Source organism: Copadichromis virginalis, linkage group LG6, assembly GCF_057382275.1.
Source record: "Copadichromis virginalis isolate Kocher_CV1m ecotype Utaka linkage group LG6, C_Virginalis_male_GT1.1, whole genome shotgun sequence".
NCBI classification, from domain to species: Eukaryota; Metazoa; Chordata; class Actinopteri; order Cichliformes; family Cichlidae; genus Copadichromis; species Copadichromis virginalis.
Window position 1 is genome coordinate 41,295,717 of NC_140623.1, and position 20,981 is coordinate 41,316,697.

Here is a 20,981-nt window from a genome sequence, read left to right on the forward strand (position 1 = left end):
AACACCTCCGGAGTCTTTATGAAGACAGGGATGGAAAAATTCAAATTGACACACTTGGAAAGGTTGCACCGAGACCGGATTGTGGCACATTCTCACAGCAATAAAACCGAAACGAGACACAAAGAGGAAGCGGTTGAGAGGATAAGACAAACCTGCTTCATGCGCTTTATTTCATCTCGACTTTTGTCATCACTTTCACACTTTCTGTTCTTGTTTCTTGTTTTGTTCATTACTTCGTCCTGATTTCTCACCCTCCTGCTGTCTGATGCCGTCTCTTCCTCTGCTGTCACTTTTTCTTCTTTCATCCTTCTTTGCTTTCTCTTTTTCCAGCCAAACTGCAAACTTGCGCCAGCTTTTGTAATCTTAACACTGAGATTAGGGCGACTACCTAGGCTGAATAAATAAAACGAGCTCCTGAACATTAAAGTAGACCCCATTATGTTCATTCCCTGCTTCTTATTTTTATTCTTGGACTCGCTTGAGTTTGCATTATTCACACTTCATAATAATCCTTTATGTCGCACTGAGATTTGGTTCTCACTGAACTGGACCCCTGTTTTCTTTCCGTCTACATGCGCCAAACAAAATCTTCAGCCTCTCGTCATGGTCAGACGGATACCTCTGTCTGCTGGGTGTAGTTCAGTAGAAAGAAAACAGTTCCTACATGCAACGAGATTCACGGTTTCTGGACAGCGACGTTGTTTTTTCAGGGGGGAAATTCACAGCACTACAGGACAGAGGAGAATTCAAATTTAGGGGTGAACTCACACTTTAAGGCTAAAAAACTCCCCGAGAAGCAGCAGGGACATAAATATTTACTGATGCCTTCACATGCTTTCCTATATGTGTGTGCACAGGCGGTGAGTGATGCCCCCCCGGAGGCCTCCCAGTAACAGTAACTCGACACGCAGAGTTTCACAACAACAACTGAGAGAGAAAAGCTGAGCTCTGACCCTTCCAGCTTCTTCATCTCACTTTCCCTGGACTTCCTTCTGCACAGAAAACAAGCTGACACTCTGCAGGACACTAACTCGGCTTTCTTCGGTCTGCTTCTCGAGGATTAGTGAGCTTTAAACGCGGCGGTGTTGCACAACTGGAACAGCAGTTTCAAGTCAGACATTTTTATGCAACAGCCTTTGCAAACATATGCTAATGCACTGACGGGACGGGGTAAACAAAAATGGTTTTAACACTGACTCAGGGCACTCCTGTCACATTGCTGTGTTTGTGTTTTACTTTGAAGGTTACGTTTCTCACGTGTCACATGTGTTTTCACTTTCTGCTTTTGTTTCCTTCCCTCCTTTGTGATTGTCTGTCCACCCTCATCAGTTTCACCTGTGTTTGATTTCCTGCGGTTTTAAGAGATAATAAAAAGTCTGCCTGTTTCTCCTGAATAGCATCAGTAAGAAATCGGGATTCCTGGAAGCTGCTTGATTTCTGCTATTATCTTATTGGCTGCAAGCAATTAAAAAATGATGCCGATGTCCTGTTGCCTGACACAGTCGGAATTTTTTCAGCTCTTTAGCTCTTTTTCACGTTTACTGAGCAGAGCATTTAAAATTCACACAGGTTCATAAAGTGCTTTTTGTCTGCAGCAGCGGTCTTGTTTTCAGCCTGATTTATGTGTTTAACTACGGAGCCCTGTGAGGGACTTCTGCGAGATCTCACAAAGGTTTTGAGAGATCTCGCAAAATAGGCCGCATCCTTCACAGGGTGCATCTGAAGGCCGATGACTTCACAGCCAGGCGACGAAGGCTGTCTCAATTTGAAGGCTGCTTCAAATGCATCCTTCATTTCCCCGAATTTGATGGATGGGCCGGGTGTATCCTTTGTGGCCCAACCTATCCAAGAATTCATAGCGCGGCCCAGCCAATTCCAGTTTCCAACATTGGCTGCAGCTAGTTAGTTTTAATATTACTCTTTCTGGGTTACAGAAAGTGTAAACTTCAAATATCTGCTCGGTTTATCAAGACATCACATATTTGCAAAAGTCTTCAGAGACGTCTGTTACCCACCTGCTCGAAGATGACCGGGAGGTCGAGGCCCACTAGAGCCAGAGGGAACACCGCACTCTGGGCACATCGTTCCTCGACCACCTGGTCAGCATTGAGCTGGCGGCCTCGGAAGGATTCGGCCTATTTTGCAAGATCTCGCAAAAGTTCATCTTTAATTTTTTTTCTCCAATGTCCCTTGCGGGGCTCCGTATTTAACCTCTTCACACTTCTTTCACTTGATAGTTTTATCTTCCTTTGTAAATTTAGCCACTCTGCAGTCCTGTCAGTGGGCTGTTTGTGATACGCGTATGACGCCGGCTCATATCTAGATTCTGGGTAGATTTATTGATTTGATAACCTTTGTATTTGGAACTTTCTTCATCTGTGGGCCTGAATGGAAACTCCAACTGTTATCTCTTTAGATAACAGTACATTTACAGCGATGATGTTCATTCTCTTAAAGATATTTACTATCATACCAAAGAGAGACGACACGTCCAGGCATGTGATTTAAAGAAGTCACTTTTTCATCTCCTGACAATATCATGATTTTTCGGCGCTCTCCATCGTTTCTTATTCCACTAATATTCCTCATCACTGTTTAACTTTCAGCTGAGCTCTCCACTCTTTTTTTTCCACACCCACCCACTTTGTCCTCTTCTCTCTCTCCCTCTCTTCGTGTCTTTGTCTCACCTTGAAAGAGTCCCGTCCCTCGAGTGTTGGGTTCAGATTCAATTTTCAGCTTCAGAGAGTGTGAGAGAGAAAAGCATACAAAGAGGGCAAGAGGTCGAGAAGAGAGACAGATCAGGTGAACCAGAGGAAGCAGAACATAAAGCGGAGAGTTTGAGACAAAGGAAGAGACCCAGTTTCCATTTGGGAATAAGGTAAAAAGTGAATATGAAGAGGCGGTGCTAACTCTTCGCCCGATCCTTGGTGTTGGTTTTGAATTTTTAAGAAAATCTGAGATGGTTAAGAAGCTTTTACCTTAGAAAGGTGATACCAAAATACTGTGTTCAGAGCTTGTTCCACTACCTTTACAAGGCTTAAAAATGTCAAACGAGACATTTAGTCTTTGGTAATCCTTCTGCTGCAGATTTTCAGAAACACTGAAGCGTAGTAGCCTGAACATTAGAAGCAGAGCAGTGTGACACGTCTGCAGACTGTGGGCTTGATAGATAAAACCCAAACATATCAAACAACAAGACCCTTTAAACAAACATCTCGTCTCTTGCATGGAGGTTTCACCAGTGCGTGCAAACCCATTGTTTATTTCCTGCCAACTGGTTTGTTGTGCGTGCAGACAGAGTCAGTGTTGATGTTTGCTGCCACTCCCTCTCCCCCCTTCCTCCGCTCTTTGTTGTCACCACCAATCTACCCCCAACCCTCCGTCTCTGGGGAATCCACCCCCGACCCGCCTTCTACTGTGACCCTAACGCCCCGGGGCTTTGTGGGGGTCTGGGAATGTGCCTCCTTCAGCAGGACCAGCTGGAGCGAGAGCAGCAACAAGCTGCAGGGGCAACAAAAAAACACAAGATGCCCTCGAAGTCTGAAAAAAACAGAAGCCGCACAAAGAAAGCGATGACGAGCCGCTCTTTTAAAGCCCAGTAAAATAAGGACATTTACGTCACTCTGTTGAAAACATCTCATAAAAACGTGTTTACTTTATTTCAACAACCACACCCTCATCTCGGTTATGCAGTCAGAGCAGCTCAAATGTGCTGGGTACAAAGATTTTCTGCTAAGTCAGGCCTCTCCTAAACCACATGAACACTAATTAGTGACTAATTTTTAAAAAATGTTTACACACAAGCGTAAAAGACGATTGGCCAACCAATTTACTGGATGGCAATCACTTTGTCCATATTGTGAAACTAGCCCTGGCCATCTTCATCTTGTTTCTTTCTCCTAACAGCAGGGTCACCAGGTCGTCCAGCATCATCCAGCTGCCTCTCCACTCAGCCTCTCGTCCCACAGTCTTGTTCTGCTTCACATGCTACTGTAGTGCACATATTCTGCAGCTATGTTCAGCCTGTTGGTCACTGCTCACACATGCTGTGACATCAACACAATTTATATAAGTGTGCAAACCAACGTGTGCGACAAGTGAAAAGAACACTAGAGGATGAAAGTGGTGAGCATAAACTGTTACAGTTTCCAGCTGCAGTCCAAGTTTGTGAAGCCAGAATCTGCCCAAAGAATGAGAGACTCTCTGGAGAGGCAGCTGGCTGTAGCGGCTCTGCATTTATTTCTCTCAAAATATTTGCATGGGTTTGTCTCCTCGCAAACTCAAAAGAAGAGAAGTCCAAAATCTTCACTGTTTTCATACCAGAGCTGCTGCTGATTGACTGTAAATCTTCATGAAAAGCAGGACAGAAGTATGAAGGCAAATAGAGGATTTTTGGTTCAAATATAAATATAGGGCAGGGATAGCTCAGCAGGTAGGGTGGTTGCCCCATGATCGGAAGGTTGGGGGTTCGACTTCACTGAACGGCTACCCTGAGACACCCCTGAGCAAGGTACCGTCCCTACACACTGCTCCCCGGGTGCTGCATTGGTGGCTTGCCACTGCTTCACTGGGTGAATGGGTTAAATGCAGAGGAGTAATTTCCCTACGGGGACTAACAACAATATACATATTATTATTATTTAACATGTAAAAAAAATCCCTTCTGTACCAATTTCACATAAAAAGAACTTCAAGCAGGACAGGAACAGGAAGTTAAGATACTGTCAGATTAAAATCTTTGTGTTTACAGGAAATCGTGTTGTACTCACACAAATGACTGAAAGCATACATGTGTTCAAAGGAGGCTCATTTAAGTCTCGTCCCAAATAGCTCATCAAGGTCATAACGTCACATATTTGCATATAAGAATAATTACGCTCCCTTTTCCAAAAACTACAAGTGATGAAGTGATTCGAGATGATCCATCAGAGAAGTTAATTAAAGTTAAAGAAAAGGAGCTGGATTGCAAGCAAGGACGAACTGAAAAGCCTCCACGGTCCAAAGGAAGAGCGCACCCACAGAAACGAGACCACCGCCACCACAATGACAACCTTCATGTCTAAGAAGTGCAGAGCAGAAATACCACATCACTGTTAGCAGTGAAGCTCCCAGGGAAGCAGGGCAGCACAGGAACATGAAGGCTTTTCCCTGAATGTCAGCTAAACGGCGTGCTATCAGTGGTGACAGCGCAGCGAGCGTCTGCGGAGCGACGATCCCGCTGCGAGACCTGAGGTGAACAGGAAACACGCTCTGCTCCAACCACATCTGACAGTGCTGGGAGAGCTTGCACTGGGAGGGAGATCCTTTCATACGTGACTGTAAAGACAGACCTGTAGTGCATGTATTCTTCCCAGCGGGGTCAAATGTACGCGCCGCTCTCCAAAGGAAGTCTCCATCTGCATGCAGGAGGTGGTCTGCAGGAGGACCTGGCAGCTCAAAGGTGCTGAGGACCTCATCTTCCATTAGGACGGTTTATATTTCCACACTTTGAAAAATAAATATATGGAACAGTTTTGTGCACAAAGCACAGGGAACAACTTCAAAACAAACCTGTGTGAATTCGCCTTTGTGCCATCTGAAATGTGATGTGCTTTTGCACCAGCCAGTCTCCAAGCCAGTCACATCAGGTGATGACTCAGCTACCTTCTACTGATCTAACTGGCAAATCTCACACAGGGGGAAGCATTTAAAGTATTTAAAGGCAACAGCTCAGCTTCTGAGAGTCTGCATTCAGGTCACTTCCCTGTGGTACATGAACAGTTCTCCCTACAGGTCCTCATCTATCTGCAAGCCACTTTGCAGCCCACCTCCACCCCAACTCCTCTATTTCATACTTCATCAGTATCGTATCTGTTGCTCTGTGCCTGCTTTTTACATCTCTGTCCCATAAGGCCACCAGATTTAAGGAGAAAGCAAAATATCTGAGATGAAAAACATAAGAGCATTCTGGGGTTTAACAAACGTAGAACTGAAAACTAAGTGGGAATTATAAAAATGAAATTGGGTGGTTGTTACATTTACAAAAGATGGTAAAGATAAGAGGATGGATGGAGTGGAAGTTATTATAAATCCATTAACATTTTATGTTAACCAGACTCTAGACTTTGTTGAACACTCCAAAAAAACATAACTCTTTAAAAAATCATGGAAAGGATTTCCACATGGCTTTCTATTACAATTAAGCATTTTTGTCGCACTAACGTAATTTGCATGGGTTGGATCAACTCAATTAAATTAAGTTGGACTCAACTGTAGTAAAACAGTTGATTCATCATTAATTAATCAAGTTAGTCCAACTCAAGCACATTAAGTTGGAATAACAGAATTGCATAATGCTAAAATAAAGCAATTTAATTATGTGGGAATTCTTTCCATGATTTTTTTATGTTCATTCAAAAAGTTATTTTTTTGAGTGTTCTTTATGTACATTATAACCTCAGACTTATCAGAACCTGCGCCTCAGCTTCTACTTCTCTAAACGCTTTCTCCCTTCCGTGCATGTCAAAACCACAATGAGTGTGCTCGCATCTGTTTGGGAAAATCCAAGATCTCTGGAAAAACGATGTGAGCGTGAGAGAAAGAACGAAAGAATACGCACTGCCCAATTATCTCACTCCTTCTGCACCGAAAACACACTCATACACTTCTCTCTCTCCCACGTCGGACAGAAAGACCCCAGGGATTTTTTTTTTTTTTTTTGCCTATCGATGAAACTAAACACTCGGGCAGCAGAAATGGAAGAGCAGAGGGAGCAACAGAGGAGGACGGCTGGAGTGAACTCTGCTCATTAAGCCTTGAAATTCTCCATTCTGTCCACAAAGTCGAGGTCCCTCTGTTTCTTTTCTCCGTCGGAGGAGGATGCAGCTGCTGGGAAAGTGTGTGTGCATGTGTGTGTGTTTAGTGTCAGTGGATAAGGGTTTAAGTATGCAGTGAACTCAGAGCTGTGATGGTCATTCACAGCTGCTCCAAAACATCATACTGCTGGATCTCAAGCACACACACACACACACACACACACACACACACACACACACACACACACACACACACACACACACACACACTAACATTTGTTCTGTATCACAGAAATATTTAAAGACAAAAACTTGTTGGCCTTCTTTTTTATTTGTTATTTTTCAAAGATTTCATGTTATGTTTTGGGCGCTTTCTTATCTTACTGTTTTAAAGAGCTTTCTGTTTGCTAAAAATGCATTTCTACAATGTTTTGAGTTTTCTTTTTAAAACTTGAAAGTATCAAATCAAAGCTGTGGTAATATAAAGCCCCTTAGTACCAAAAACTAGACCGCCTGCTGCTTTTGCAAGCCACTTTGAATTTTCTCCACTCAAAAAAAACTTAACCGTGACCCTTTTCCGAACCTAACCATTTATTTTTAATGACGACTTCATGTAATAAACACGAAACAAACACCTGCAGTTTCTGGTGTAAGTGACCGAATCATTTAGTCCATCAACACTGAAATGAATCAGTACAAGTCAAAAAGTACATGTAAAATTTACGCTCAGGAAGCTGCATCAGTAGATTAGCGGTCGTGGCTAGGTCATGAACTGTGATGAAACTGCATTGACGTTCAGTTTGTTGTAGTTTGACTGTTTTTGTGACTTTGGTGTTTAACACGTTGTTTCTGAATTAAACTGTATTAACAGCTCTGCTAGGGCGTCAGGAGGTGTTAAAAACACTCTAAATATACATGCAAATACTCAAACTACCACTTCCGTGGTCTCCCATCTCCTGTCCCTTCATGTGCTTCAGTGCAGTTTAGCTCACTTGGCTTTCTGTTTGCTGTTTATATCCGTCTGACTCTCTCCTACTCTCTGTTTGAATATTCATTGCTCTTTTAAGTTCGATTAACAAGCGTCTTCTGTTGTTAAATCTTGTTTCCATCAATTGCGTCTTATTAGCAAGGCCAGACATTATGTTCCACATCGGGACCTTGGAAAGCTTATCCACGCCTTTGTGACATCCAGGTTGGATTATTGCAACTCACTTTACTTCGGTCTTAACTCTACTCTCTTCCATAGACTCCAAATTGTTCAGAATGCAGCTGCTCGTCTCCTTACTGGTAGTGGGCGGCGTGTCTCTATCACCCGTGTCCTTGCTGATCTGCGTTGGCTTCCCGTTAAGTACTGCATCCGATTCAAAATCCTGCTGCTTACCTTCTGAATTATTAACAATATAGCACCAAGCTACCTCATTGAGCTACTTAGATCATACCCCCCTACTAGAGCATTAAGATCATCTTCCCAGTCACTCCTGGTACTGCCAAGATCTCGGCTGAAGACTAGAGGTGACCGCGCGTTTGCCTTGTCTGCACCCGATTTATGGAATAACCTCCCCATCGCTATACGTGAGTCTGATTCCATTCAATCCTTCAAATCGCGGTTAAAAACCCACTTATTTAGCCTCACCTTTTCTACCAGTTAACGCTTGCTTGATAGTTAGCTTAACGCTTATTCTTATCTTCGGCTTTTAATTCATTTTTAATTTTTTGACTGTTTGATCTTCTACACTTAGCCTTCTTTTATGCTTTTATATGCAATTCTTTTCCCTTCGTGTGTTTTAATGCCATTCAACCTGCTAGCACGTTTTGGTACCTTGCCATAGCCCTCATCCTTCCCTGTTACTTCATCTTACCCTCTTGCATGTTAAGCACTTTGGTACACCACTGGTTTTTAAATGTGCTATATAAATAAAGTTTGTTGTTGTTGTTGTTCAATGCAACAAAATTCACAGTGAAACTGGTCTCATGTACGTTTTTCTGTTTCTGTTGTCAGATAAGAGAACGTCTGAAACATCTCAAACGCAGCCCACAAACATCAGGAAAAACCAAACAAACTCAAGCCATTCACCAAACTGGTGGTTCTTATTGCTGAAACCCAGACTGTGTGACTGAACTGTTCTCTAACAAACTCTGCATTCTCAAATGTTCTGGGCTGGATTAAAGTTTGCAGAGGGCTGGATCTCGAGCCTTCAGCCAGCCTTTTAAACGTGAAGTCAGATCCTATGAGAGATCACAGATGGTGTCTTTCGATTTCCTCACATCGCATATTTCAGCCCTGTTGACCCAAATAAATGTGGTGCAAACATCTGGAGGATTGTCCAGCAGAATCCCAGATTGACTGCATTCTCTAGCAGGATCTTCCTGGATAACACTGCCTTTGGAGACGTCTCAGGGTATATAAGAATGGTCCCAGTCGTCATACGCTGAGCAAACGGATGTATATTTTTATGAATTATATTACAGGTGCATTATAGTCTTCACATGTTGAGTTCTTGGAACTAAATAATACTTATTCTTTATGAGTCAAACAACTTGTCAAGCTCTAAAAATACTTCTAATTTTCCAAACACCCCTGATTAGTAGGCTGCCACCATCACACCAGGAACAGCAAATTTAAGACATTAAAAATTAAGTTATTAATGACTTTGCTGAGACTTTTAGAGCTACCCTGAGAGCTGTAATAGAGCCACTGGTAAGCCTTTCCTGGACCCTGGGCTACATGTTTGACACCACTGTCTTATACCTCTGTCTAAGCTTATACAGTGATGTGTTTAGGGGTAAACAGTGACTTAAGGAAAAAGCTTTAACCATGATTAGTAGAGGCCAAAATCCAGATGCTAAAGAAGTACACTGTGCACTAACAGAATTCCTGAGGTTGGGCAAGAGGTGTCTTTGCAGGAAACCCTTAGACACCCCTCGAATTGGTGGGTGTGTTGCCAGGTTCCTTCTACAGAAATTATATTTGTGTGTCTAGACTGTATTAACTCTGTGACATTAGACGAACACGTGTACGCCAATTACACGAACAATGTTTGAAAGTTATGTAAGTGAGAGAAACAGGAAAACAGAGACTTTAAAATAAACATGAAACCAGAAAACTGGGAGTGTGGAACATCTGTATTACAGATGTGTCAGCAGTTTCCACATCTGTGAGCCTGCTAGGGCCCACTTGGGTCTGAGTGATGTACATTTTAGGGACTCCGTGCTCGCTGCAATCTTGTTCTGAACGACAGGTGTCACTACTCAGAGAAAAACTCAGGCTTTTTGATTCAGCGCTGGATGCGAAGGAACTAAATACGATGAAACAGGGACAAAGCAATAGCGGAGTTCTTTTCAAAGTTTTCTCCTAAAAGTCTCCAAATTGATGTACCACAGTACTGTGGTGGATGTGGCTCAGGCATGAGAGAGAATGACAAGGGTTCAGTCTCTGGCTACTACAGCCTGCATGCTGAAGCAACCCTGTACAAGACAGAGAACACCTGCAAGTGTCACTAGTTTATTGTCCACAAACCACCACCTGAGAAGTGAAACGCTGGCCTGTCGACAGTCCTCCTGTGCATTTCCAGCTACTTTATCGCTGTGGCTTTCAAATGTATCTTCGCAAACTGGATGTGAAGCAATGCACAAAGAAGTGGAAAAAGTAGAAGGACAAATACGTTTGACTGTAAAAATGAAACAAAGGACGGGCACCCAGCCACCGGGACACAAGGTAACTAACGCACAACACACTAGGAAAAATACCGACAACGACGTCACCAACTTACGTACAAAGATTCACAGCAGAAGTCTGAAACAGGCCTGAGACGAGCTGCGTGTGTATGTGCTTGTGTGGTTGGGCGAATGAGGCTTGTAGTAAAAAGTAAAATATAAGTACTATTCCATTTTTATATATTCATAAATAGTACACTTGACCTTAGTCTGTCCACGCAGCGCATTACAAAAATAAAGAGGTGTAAAACGAAACTACACCGAAGCTGTAAATTCACAATCATGCTGCTGTTCTCGACACTTCATTTGACGCTGATCTCCACTGGACCCCCCCTTCCTCATTACGGGTCCCCCAATAATAGAAATCCTGTAAGCACCCCTGGCCATAACAGGACTGTTACTCTGCTTCAGTGCAGCAAGTTTATGTCCCCGAACCTGCAAATAAACCCCGACATGACAGCTCTGCAGCGTGCACCATTTGCCCCATCGTCCCAGCTTACCTGTGTCCTGTCTGAACTGGTGCATGGACTGGAGATCTATGATGTAGGGCGAGAGCCGGCTGTCCACCTGGCCGAGCACCACGCTCCCTCCGCGGGGGTCGCTGCTCCGGATGGCCGCCTCTATCTGGTGGGAGACGGCGGGGCTGTAGGGCCGCCACCGGCCGTGTTCGTTCAGCCATTCCCACACCACCACGGCAGAGGCCAGGAGCATGTTGTTACTGTTGGCCCTGGAGGGGAGAAGCACAGATGAAACGACAAGAAAACAGTGAGAAGCAGCAGCGCCGTGGAGGTAAAACAGGAGGAGGCTGTTAGCCCAAATAAAGGCAAGCAGAGGCCAAAAGCGCAGCGAACGGGCTGAAATTCTCCGCTATAATCCCTCCGTTTCAGCCACGATCGCTCCCTGTCTGTGCGAGCCAGTGTCGTGATAAATAACAAAGGCCCGATCGCTGAAACGAAGCCAGGCTGGGGGACTTACATGGAGCCGAGGCTGAGCTAACGCCGGGAGAAGGCGGCGCATTCTTCCACGAAGATCCGAGCTCCGCGCATGGCCGCGGGGAGAAGGAAATCACGGCCCCAGCTCAGCCTGCCTTTGTTAGACCACCGACACGCTGCGCTAAAACACACTGACACACACGCAGAGCTCGGCGGCCTGGTGCTGAGGTTCCTGTGCGCTGGGGTAACTCCAGTCTCGGCCTCGGTGCCGCGTAAAAATAAAAAAATAATGAAGCCGCTGATTCCTTTTGCTGGGTGTAGACAGCAACAGCTAGTGTGTGTGTTTGTGGGTGTGTGTGTGCCTTCCTTCTGTAGTTTGGGGCGTTGCAAACTGAAACGTTGAGAAAGTAGTAGCTTCCAACAGCGCAACCTCAGAAAGAACAACTCCCAGACCCTGAACAGGTTCGACCGGTCCCTGATTGTCATTCAAAAACAAATAAACATCTGTTTATGAAGTCAGTGACAGGAAAAGTTGTATATGCACACCAATGATTTGCTCCCCACCCACTCACTAAACTTTAGCAGACACAGAGCTTTATGCGGGGACAGCTTTGTTGACTTTGGACATAAATGTGGATGAGAAGAATGAAACATCTAATAACTTGGTTATAAGCAATGGTTACAAACTAAACACACAGAGGTGTGAGGGCCAGAAGCAGCCCACAGAGGGTCCAATGCAGAACACTGCGTGGCTCCGTAAAGTGTGACGACTGCAGCGAAGTCTAGGAAAAAACGTTCTGCTGTGCTGTTCCTGGAGTGGTGATGTTGGAGACTGGCCCCATCCGGGACACTTGACGGGCTAATGTGACGTATTCCAGGTCACTTAGGCTAAACCTGTGCGTTATTTAAGGCGGTTAAAGTATCTCTCCATGTTCACTGTAGTAAAAACAATTCAGTTCAGTCATGTTACTGAATAACTAGAGATGTTTAAAGAATTATTCGTGGTTTGTTTCTATTTGGGACCCCCCCCCCCCAAAAAAAAAGAAAAAGAAAAGAACTACTAGCAGTGGAGAGTCTGCTTCCATAACTCAATTTTAAATGCTGGTTGACACTATGTCACTATGACACTATTAGCGACACTATGTTCATCTTAAATGGAAATTATCCAGATTATTAATGTCAACAAAATCTGAACCTGAGATCAGAGTCTGGTAATGTCACCATTGTGAATTTTGTGCATTTTGTTTATGACAAGAATTAACCAAAAATATCACAAATCTTCACCCACCCACCACAGTCTCGTGGCAGTGAAATAATCGTGACCTCTGTTGTTCATGTCTTCATTCATTGAGCAGATTCGTGCGTAGCTACAGAAAATAAACATTTTCGACTGTAAAGCGAGGCACGCCCCTATTGGACAGGATAGAGGAGATGCTGTTGTATTACATAGATTTGGTCACGTCAAATATGACAGTTCTAGTCCTTCACGTGACACTGCATTTGATTATTAGTGAAATAACAATAAAGGGTAGACACTGAGGAGAAAAAGACGGGGGGAGGCAGGTTGCGTGCGCGCACCTGTGCGTATTTGGCGTGCGCTGCAGCGAGAGCCAAACAGACTAAAGCGAGGATGAAGTGTTGATTCTGAGATTCTTTCAGCTGATTCCTGCTTCCCATGAGACTTCTGCTACAGTCGGCCATTCACGGCTGTATAAAGTGACCCCCAGGGCACCGGGAAATGACCGCTGGACAGTCTTCAACGCGCACGAGTGCGCACGCCAAAGATGCAGACACATGCAGACAAATGCACACATGCAGCTTCTGACTCTCCCTGTATGTTCTCTCACTCAGACAGGCCACCTGTACCTGCACCTTGATTAGTAGATCAAATAGAAAAAAAAGGAAAAGGAGAGGCGGAGGAGAGATGGAGAGAATCCAAACGCCGATCCAGTTTTTTTGGTAGCTAATGCTTGAAATTCTGAAATAATTTTGAAATCTGGAGGAATGTCCACTCAGACGGACACATTTCACCAGCAGCAGGGGAGGGGGTCCAAAATAAAAAAAAAATCATATAAACAAGAAAACAAGTCCAGCAATAGACGAAACAGCTTTAACAATGTCGCCACGGCTCGATACTAAACCCACAATCACTTCATTTTCAGCAGCCTGCAAATAAATTCACAAACGCGATTTCTCATTCCTGCTTTTAAAAAGCATATTCTCAGTAATACTAGCTCTTCTTGTATCGCAAAGAAAAATCTAAAGGTTTGTGAGGGCAGGTCTGCCTGAAATACTCACTTTTCTACAGCTTTAATCTACGCACAAATGTTAGTACTTGTATAAAACACTCACCTGTTGATACGATCTTCTGCGTCCACACACTCCAAGACTTTCGGAACAAAATCCCGGTTCTTCATGAATGAAAATCTATCCTTTCGGCTCAACCATGGCTCCTTTCTTTCTCCCTCTCTCTACCCAACAAAGGAAAAACACTCTTCGCTTTCTTCTCTTATTTATAAATCTGAAAAATACACTATCCAAAAAAGTCAGGAAGTAGAATCCATCTAAAGGGTTAAAAGTGGGAAAATGGTGCCTCCATTATGTGATGAAATTAATCTGGCACGTATCCCTTCGCCTCCATCTTCACTAACACACTGTAGTGAAAAACTATGAGGCTCCAGAGGGGACCCCACCAGCTCCTGCCCCCTCACTCCACGCCCAGAAACGCACCAGTGTGGACGCAAAGAAAGAGAACACATACAGCTTCAGTTTACTGACCTGCTTACTTTTTGTAACACGCGCACAGGTGGAATATGATTTCAAATGTAAAATTAAACCCTTTTCTATGTGTTGGGAATTCACTGAAATTTTTTTTAAAAGAAAGGAGTTTAGGAAAGTGGTTATCTTTGTGTGGGTGGTCGCACACTGCCGTCTAGTGGAGGACATGGAATGACATCTAGATTGTTTTATTTAAACTGAAAACATTTAAATTGAAATCACAGAATAACGAAAACTCAGTTGCACGTTTATCAACTTTTAGAAGCCGATTAGACGTTTTTAAAGTCTTAAGTCATTTCTCTTCATCTCTACGTCTCTACTTTTTCATATGTATGTTTCAATTAGCTTCCACTGATGACGTGTGTAACCAGGATTCAAAAATGTCTGTTTTACTTAATAATTATGTCGTAAAACATAATGGCGCTTTGGTTCTACAGATATACTCCTGCAAAGTCCGTTGTACTAACTTGACTCTAACTATTTTGGTAATACTGGCGGCTCTCGCTTTCGTCCCAGGCTCCATAGCTCAGGGGTTAGAGCACTGGTCTTGTAAACCAGGGGTCGCGAGTTCAAATCTCGCTGGGGCCTGAGAATCCTTTTCTGTTTTCATTCTTAGTTTAGTGTCTTGGACACTTCTAGACGACCCAGCAAGGTTCCCTAGAATTTAGCGTTTTCTTTCATCTCATTAAAAGTTAAGACCCAGAAAACCAAAATAAATTATTACAAAACAAAATTCCTACCTTGGTCCTATGGAGGACCACAAGAGCCACGCGCATCAAAATAAAGAATTCTGTGCTTATATAATGAATTGTAGAAGAAGTTCTTCGTCATTCGTTCATTCTTGTTAATGTAATGTAGCCTGATTCTCTGTTTACAAATCAGGTAGTGTAAAAATTACAATCAGAGAAGGTTGTTGTTGTGGTATTTCTGCGTCTGTATAAATGTATTTGCTGCATTTTGTAGCTGCATACAGTTTAGTAAAGGTAGCAGTTTGTAACAGGGAGCTAGCCAGCTACTCCCCGGTATTTTCAAACGCTTCAGAGCTAATAGACTATGTGCACCTTAGCATAAAACAAGAAGTTAGCATTTTCTCGTGCACAGGGTCTATTGTAAAGGCTATAAACACTGTAAACGACTCTGTGCCATTAACGTAGATCCGGACCAGTTTAAAAAAAACAAACAAACAATATAATTATATGGCACGTGTCTCGTCATATACAGCATTTATGTGAATTCGTCCAGAGCCCGGATAGCTCAGTCGGTAGAGCATCAGACTTTTAATCTGAGGGTCCAGGGTTCAAGTCCCTGTTCGGGCGTCAGAGTTTTTGCTTCTTCACCGTTTTTCGGTCTGTGGCGTGTGTTTATAATAATAATGTATTCTTTATTGATCACCGTGGGGAAATTCCTCTCTGCGTTTAACCCATTCACTCTGTGAAGCAGTATGGCATCCAGCCACTCCCACCCCAGCTTTACACTTGTTAGCTTAACTTAAAAAACTTTAAATTTAAAACTTTGAAATTTTTGTATTTATTTCTCATACACTTCAGTTTATTTCTAAGAAAACCAACGACCTCCAGTATCTGCCTGTTGCCTTATCTTGGTGTCTCCAGATGTATTGAAGTTCATAGCTTTGTAAGATATGTGGGGAACTAAATAACTGAGCAACATGGATAATAACATACACAAAGACTTAACTTTTTGTTTTGCATTTATAAGCAAAATAGCAACAAATCATTTTAACTACTTGAAGGAAAAAATACAGTGCATTTAGCAACCCAACATAAGAATGCCATAAATAAGAAGTGGAAGAAAAACAAAGAATCTACACTTTATACACAAAATAAAAACCCAGACATACACACACAGGTTGTATATATACAAATGCAACATTAATACATTGAATCCATGTAATAGTGGGCATAAACTATCAGCTGTGAAAGTGTAGTTGGTGTCGGAGTTGAAGTATTACTACTATTTGTCATATATTTACGGGTGATGTCAGGATCTGGTCCGGATGGCGGTCTTCTTCTTCTTCTCCTTCGCCCGAGCTTTCCAGTGGGTGACACAAACAGCCAGTACCATAATCATGAGGATGAAACCCGTGATCATGCAGTACCAGTGATTAAAAAGAAACCGAGATAAACCTGAAACTGATGACAAACAGACAAAATAAAGCCGAGGGTGAAACATGTTCTGAGACATGAAGTCCTGCATCACCTCTGACTGGTTTTCTTTTTTTCAGTGTGAACAAGTTTAACTCCACATTTATTCCCGGAGACTTCTTAATATAAAAATGTGATTTACACAACATTAGAAAGAAATGCAGCTGTAAATCAAAGAAGTTCATCAGGTTAATGCTTTATCTCTTACTTGGGTGTAGTCTGACACTCCATGGGTCGTGTCATTAGTAAGAAGGCCGTAACACTGACGTCAGTACAGTAAAAAGTGAAATTTTCAGAAGCCAGTGAGTGGGATGAATTGGACCCTTTCCCAGACCAGTTCTGTCTACCAGGCCATGTCTGACACCCCCGTTTTAGACCACACTTCACTCGACATCTTTCTAAAAAACCTGTTCATGAATCCGTCTCGTTCAGGCTGGAGTCCGAGCAAACGTTTAGAAGTTGCATAATTTCTCGATGTCCAGCCCGGTTTGTAAAATAGCTCCTGAATTAAATTTGTGTTTACATCAAGTACATAACCTCACCTTCTGTCCTGCTTGGACTTTGCAGGGGAAGTTTGTGTGGAAGAACTGACTCTGAGCTAAAGAAAAATTTCACAGTGAAATATCACCTAAAGGTTACTCTTACCCTGAAGCTTGGTTCCTTCCCCAATTTTTAAGTCTGAGTTTACGTAGGAAAGACAGTAGTACAGCCCCAGGTCTCTGTCCTCGATACTGGAGATCATCAGTGCCAGAGAGCGGTTCACCAAAGTCACTGTATAACGACTGTTGAGCTGAAACCCTAAAAAAAGAGTAACTGGTAGTTACTGGTCACCTGCTTCACAAAGTGAAATCACAGCCTTACACTCTCTGCATGTTTCCAACATTTTTAAGTGAGATGATCGGTCACCTTGGATGGGTCGTCCCTCTTTGAGGCTGGCAGACAAGATCATGGTGGGAGGTTTATCTGGGTGATGCTTAAGCCACGTTGTGTCATAAAGATAGGAGAGGTTACAGCCCACGCTGGCTGTTGAACCCAGCTGGACGTGTTGGACCTCAGCAGCAGGAACAAGCAGCATCCAGAACCCAGATGTGATCAGTTCTGAAGGGGATCAGAGGGACACCAACTTTTAACGAGCCACACAGAGAGATCTCTCTCTGCAGTGTCCTTAAAATTCAGTTTTACTCAAGCAGTGGGAAAATGTTGAAAAACTGCAGCTCGTCTAAAGTCCACCTGAACCTTTCTCAGACTCTGAGTGAGTCCCCAGTGTCTCCTATATATATATAAATCACAGCACAAATAACAGGTTTACAACCTGGTGGAAAAATCTGCACCTGCAGCCAGCACACAGCTAGTTTATGCTGTTAGTGCCTGGGTCACTTTGAATTATCTGACAAATAACACGGCAGCTAATTGGCTTGTATGTGCATCCATACAGTTTATGAATGCAATCACATCTGTCTCCAAACAAACAAACATGATGGTGACAAAAATGCTAACTTGGCTTAAAAACGAATTCCAAACCAGCGGGTGACATCACTGCGGCTGTTTATCTGTCATACACAATCTATGACTATACACTCAAGGCTGCTGGCACAGAAACCATCTAACAGAAAAATATTTCCATTTGAAATGATTATCTTACTCAGTGGATGGAAACCACAGATTCACAGAACTGGACCACACTGCGGCTCATTTTCCTTTATTTTCTGAAGAAGTGTTTCAAAAATATTTCTCTGTATCCACAGTTATGTAAAAGTGTTGCTCATTTCACATTTATTTACAGTCTGTTCATCCAAAAAAGAACTCATTGGCTCTGATGGGAAGCACTCAGCAGATTCGTTTTCAGAAAGAGTTTTTTTTCCATTCGAAATGGTTAAAAATAATATTTTTGCTGTTTAATCAATACATAACACCTTAATGCTTTTTAAGCATTCAGTCTTCAAAGTGTATTCAGGTGCATTGAGTTTTATGCAGTTAGTGTGTAATCAGAGTCTACTTGGAGCAAATTCATTTGACTGGACAGAGACTGGAAAGGTTTTCTTGGCAGTAGTTGTAGCCTCCAGGTTTCCTGGATTTCCACTTCTGGATTTGCATCTTTTATCCTATACTCCCAGCAGACCCACAGCCAGTTTGGAGGAGAAGCACCTATGAACTACCATCTTCACAGAAGAGCATCAGAATTCAATTAAAAGCGAGGAAAGGGGTTTTAAGATCATTAAGATGATTAATGTTGTAGATTTAAAATGTTATGCAGATGACGCTCAATTCTCTCTTTGAGACGTATATCCTATGAATCAGCTGGAGGAGGTCATGTTATTTTTGTGACTTGAGTGGAACATATCTGTGAGTTCTTGTATCCTGAGTCGGAGCTTGCTGATGTGTAATAGTGGGTGCTGTTTTCTGTTACGAGCAGCAGTGCAGTCTGACTCCTGAATACTTCCTGATGACCCCAAGTTCTTTGATTCAATGAAAATATTCGAACTTTTCTCCTCATGAGCATTTCTGTAGTTTACTTTTTTTGCTTTTTAACATTTAAAATATTCAAAAAACAACAATGAAACGTCCTGCTCCCATCACCACAGTTAGTACAACCACATCGAGTGTATGTCATGCCATCATGACTCCCTCTCTCATATCTGTTTGTTCATCTGACACAACTTTAACCTGCTGGAAGGTGAAATTTCCATCAGTATCATTGAAATTTGCCTCCTTCCTAAAGCAGACTTTTGATACCCCACAAAGCATTTTTCTTACTCACCAGTAAGAATCGATGTAATCCAGTGAGACCTCATCTTGTATCTATTTTCGTGTCCCTGAAGGTGATGATGTTAGGGTCTAACAGACCACTTCCTTTTCAGCTGCCAAGCCGCTGTTTCCACTGAAAGCCTGCTTCTGTATTCTCTTTTAACTGCTTTCACTTCTGCTGTGAGGTGAATTTTCCACAGTAGTTTGATGCGAGTCTTACAATCATCCCATTGTAAGACTTGCATGGAGATCCGGGGACAGCCGGAAACATGACCTTGACATTAATGGCTAACTTGGCATTTAAGTTCTGCTTAACCTGTTAATGGTTATAAACTATTAAAAAAAATATTAGTATTTTGTTGCTCTGTAACGTATTTGGAACTAAATTATTGTAATAAAATGTTACTACACAAGTAAAAACTGCAATATTCTACTTTGATTCTGCATGTTTACATCCTAAGATATACACATATTCTCATGTAATCATCAGTTTTTTGTGTACATTTCATAGTCTGTGAATATCTCATGTTCATTCCTATTGCTTTTGCCTTTATAGTCATACATGTATTTGTTATTTTTGTGTACTTATGTAGGCATGAGTACATGTATCTGTATGTATATATTTACTTAGACTTTATACTTTTTATACGTCACTACATTTATCTGTTAATTAAATGTTGTGCACCACGTGAGGGAGTATAACTGTATGTTTTGTTGTGCATAATGACAATAAAGAATCGTGAATCTTGAAATAAAGACTGGAGTTTGAGCATGAGAAGCAGGCTGACATAAAGGGAAGTTAAAACCACAGAAATGGCAGAAATTCTAAGAACATGAACCCCGAGTACACAACAGCAAAACAACTGTCACCTCTGTGAGAGGACCTGAGGTGGAAAATATCATAAAGCAAACATTAACCAAAGGATCAGCGATCAGCTTGTTTTTAAAAACATTACAGGGGAGCATGTGGTCGAGCAGCGCGGTGGCGGGGGTGTCTCTTTCACAGGTCTGATATGACAGTCAGACCTTTGTTAGGTTGGATTTGGATTTTCCCGATCGTATGGGGAAGTGGGTCATATGGGGATTTTTCTTTTAGTTGGTGCAGGTTTATTTTGCCTGTTATGGGTCACACATGATAGTACAGGAAATAACAGATGGTCTCAAGTTAACAGAAGACATTTAGATGTGACTTTGGCCTCACACTGATGACCCAGTTTGATTAACTTTAAAATGTAAAGATGTAGCTGAACTGATTTTTTTTGCATTAAATAAGAAACATAGGAGGGCCCTTTGAGTCAGATTTTAACTGTTTGTCGGATCAATCTGTCACCAAAACGTCCTTCTATAACCAGACAACTGTTGCTAAACTCTGAGCAAGAAAGGAATATGTGCTTCTGGATCTAGCAGGACTCGACCGTGAACCCATCAGGTCCTCTGAGTCAGGACGAAAACCTTTGGAGAGAAAATGTTTACCATGTATCTCTGCAGATGTGAGAGCAGCTGGAAGTGATTCAGTCTTCAAACATAAAACTGCGTCATCCCAACTTTTGACTGAGTTTTGACTTGAAAAACATTATTTACCTTATTTCTTATTTACTTTCTCCAATGAAACAAATATTTCGGTTTCACTGTTTGTTTGTTTTTTACATTTTTTGTGTCTCTCATTGCAACTTACTGATCATATAAGTTTTATGATGGATCTTACTTTTAAAAAATGTATTTTAATTCTAGATTTTTCGTTTTTTTCTTCTTAAATCTATTTTCTTGTGATCTAAGTTCAGTAGCCCACAATCAGACCCTGCAGAGGAAGTGAACAACCACAGTCTTTCCAGGTAACCTAAAAATGCTACCACGGT

The 20,981-nt window shown here is 42.3% G+C and overlaps 1 protein-coding gene, 2 non-coding genes and 1 gene segment (V, D, J or C); 2 read left to right on the plus strand and 2 right to left on the minus strand.

The window, feature by feature from the left end:
- Positions 1-14,081, minus strand: part of LOC146708538 (E3 ubiquitin-protein ligase DTX4-like) — a 41,066-nt gene extending 26,985 nt beyond the window's left edge. The window contains exons 1-2 of one of the 2 annotated variants that reach the window (XM_085460480.1): positions 13,793-14,081; positions 11,009-11,235 (exon numbers count right to left, since the gene is read on the minus strand). In XM_085460480.1, coding sequence (XP_085316606.1) covers positions 11,009-11,235; positions 13,793-13,857 — 292 coding nt within the window. In that variant the 5' untranslated portion in view covers positions 13,858-14,081. Of the gene's footprint in view, positions 1-11,008; positions 11,236-11,483; positions 11,860-13,792 lie in introns of those variants that run through there. The other variant, XM_085460481.1, reaches the window with a different exon arrangement.
- A 652-nt stretch (positions 14,082-14,733) lies between these two features.
- trnat-ugu (transfer RNA threonine (anticodon UGU)) lies at positions 14,734-14,806 on the plus strand. The gene has a single exon. It is a non-coding gene; the product is annotated as a tRNA-Thr (tRNA).
- Positions 14,807-15,461: 655 nt separating this feature from the next.
- On the plus strand, positions 15,462-15,534 carry trnak-uuu (transfer RNA lysine (anticodon UUU)). Its single transcript has one exon. It is a non-coding gene; the product is annotated as a tRNA-Lys (tRNA).
- A 333-nt stretch (positions 15,535-15,867) lies between these two features.
- On the minus strand, positions 15,868-19,243 carry LOC146708543 (Ig kappa chain V-V region J606-like). The segment is given in 4 exon segments: positions 15,868-16,368; positions 17,026-17,178; positions 17,287-17,478; positions 19,139-19,243. Coding segments are annotated over 4 exon segments (531 nt in total).
- Between the last annotated feature and the right edge of the window lie 1,738 nt (positions 19,244-20,981).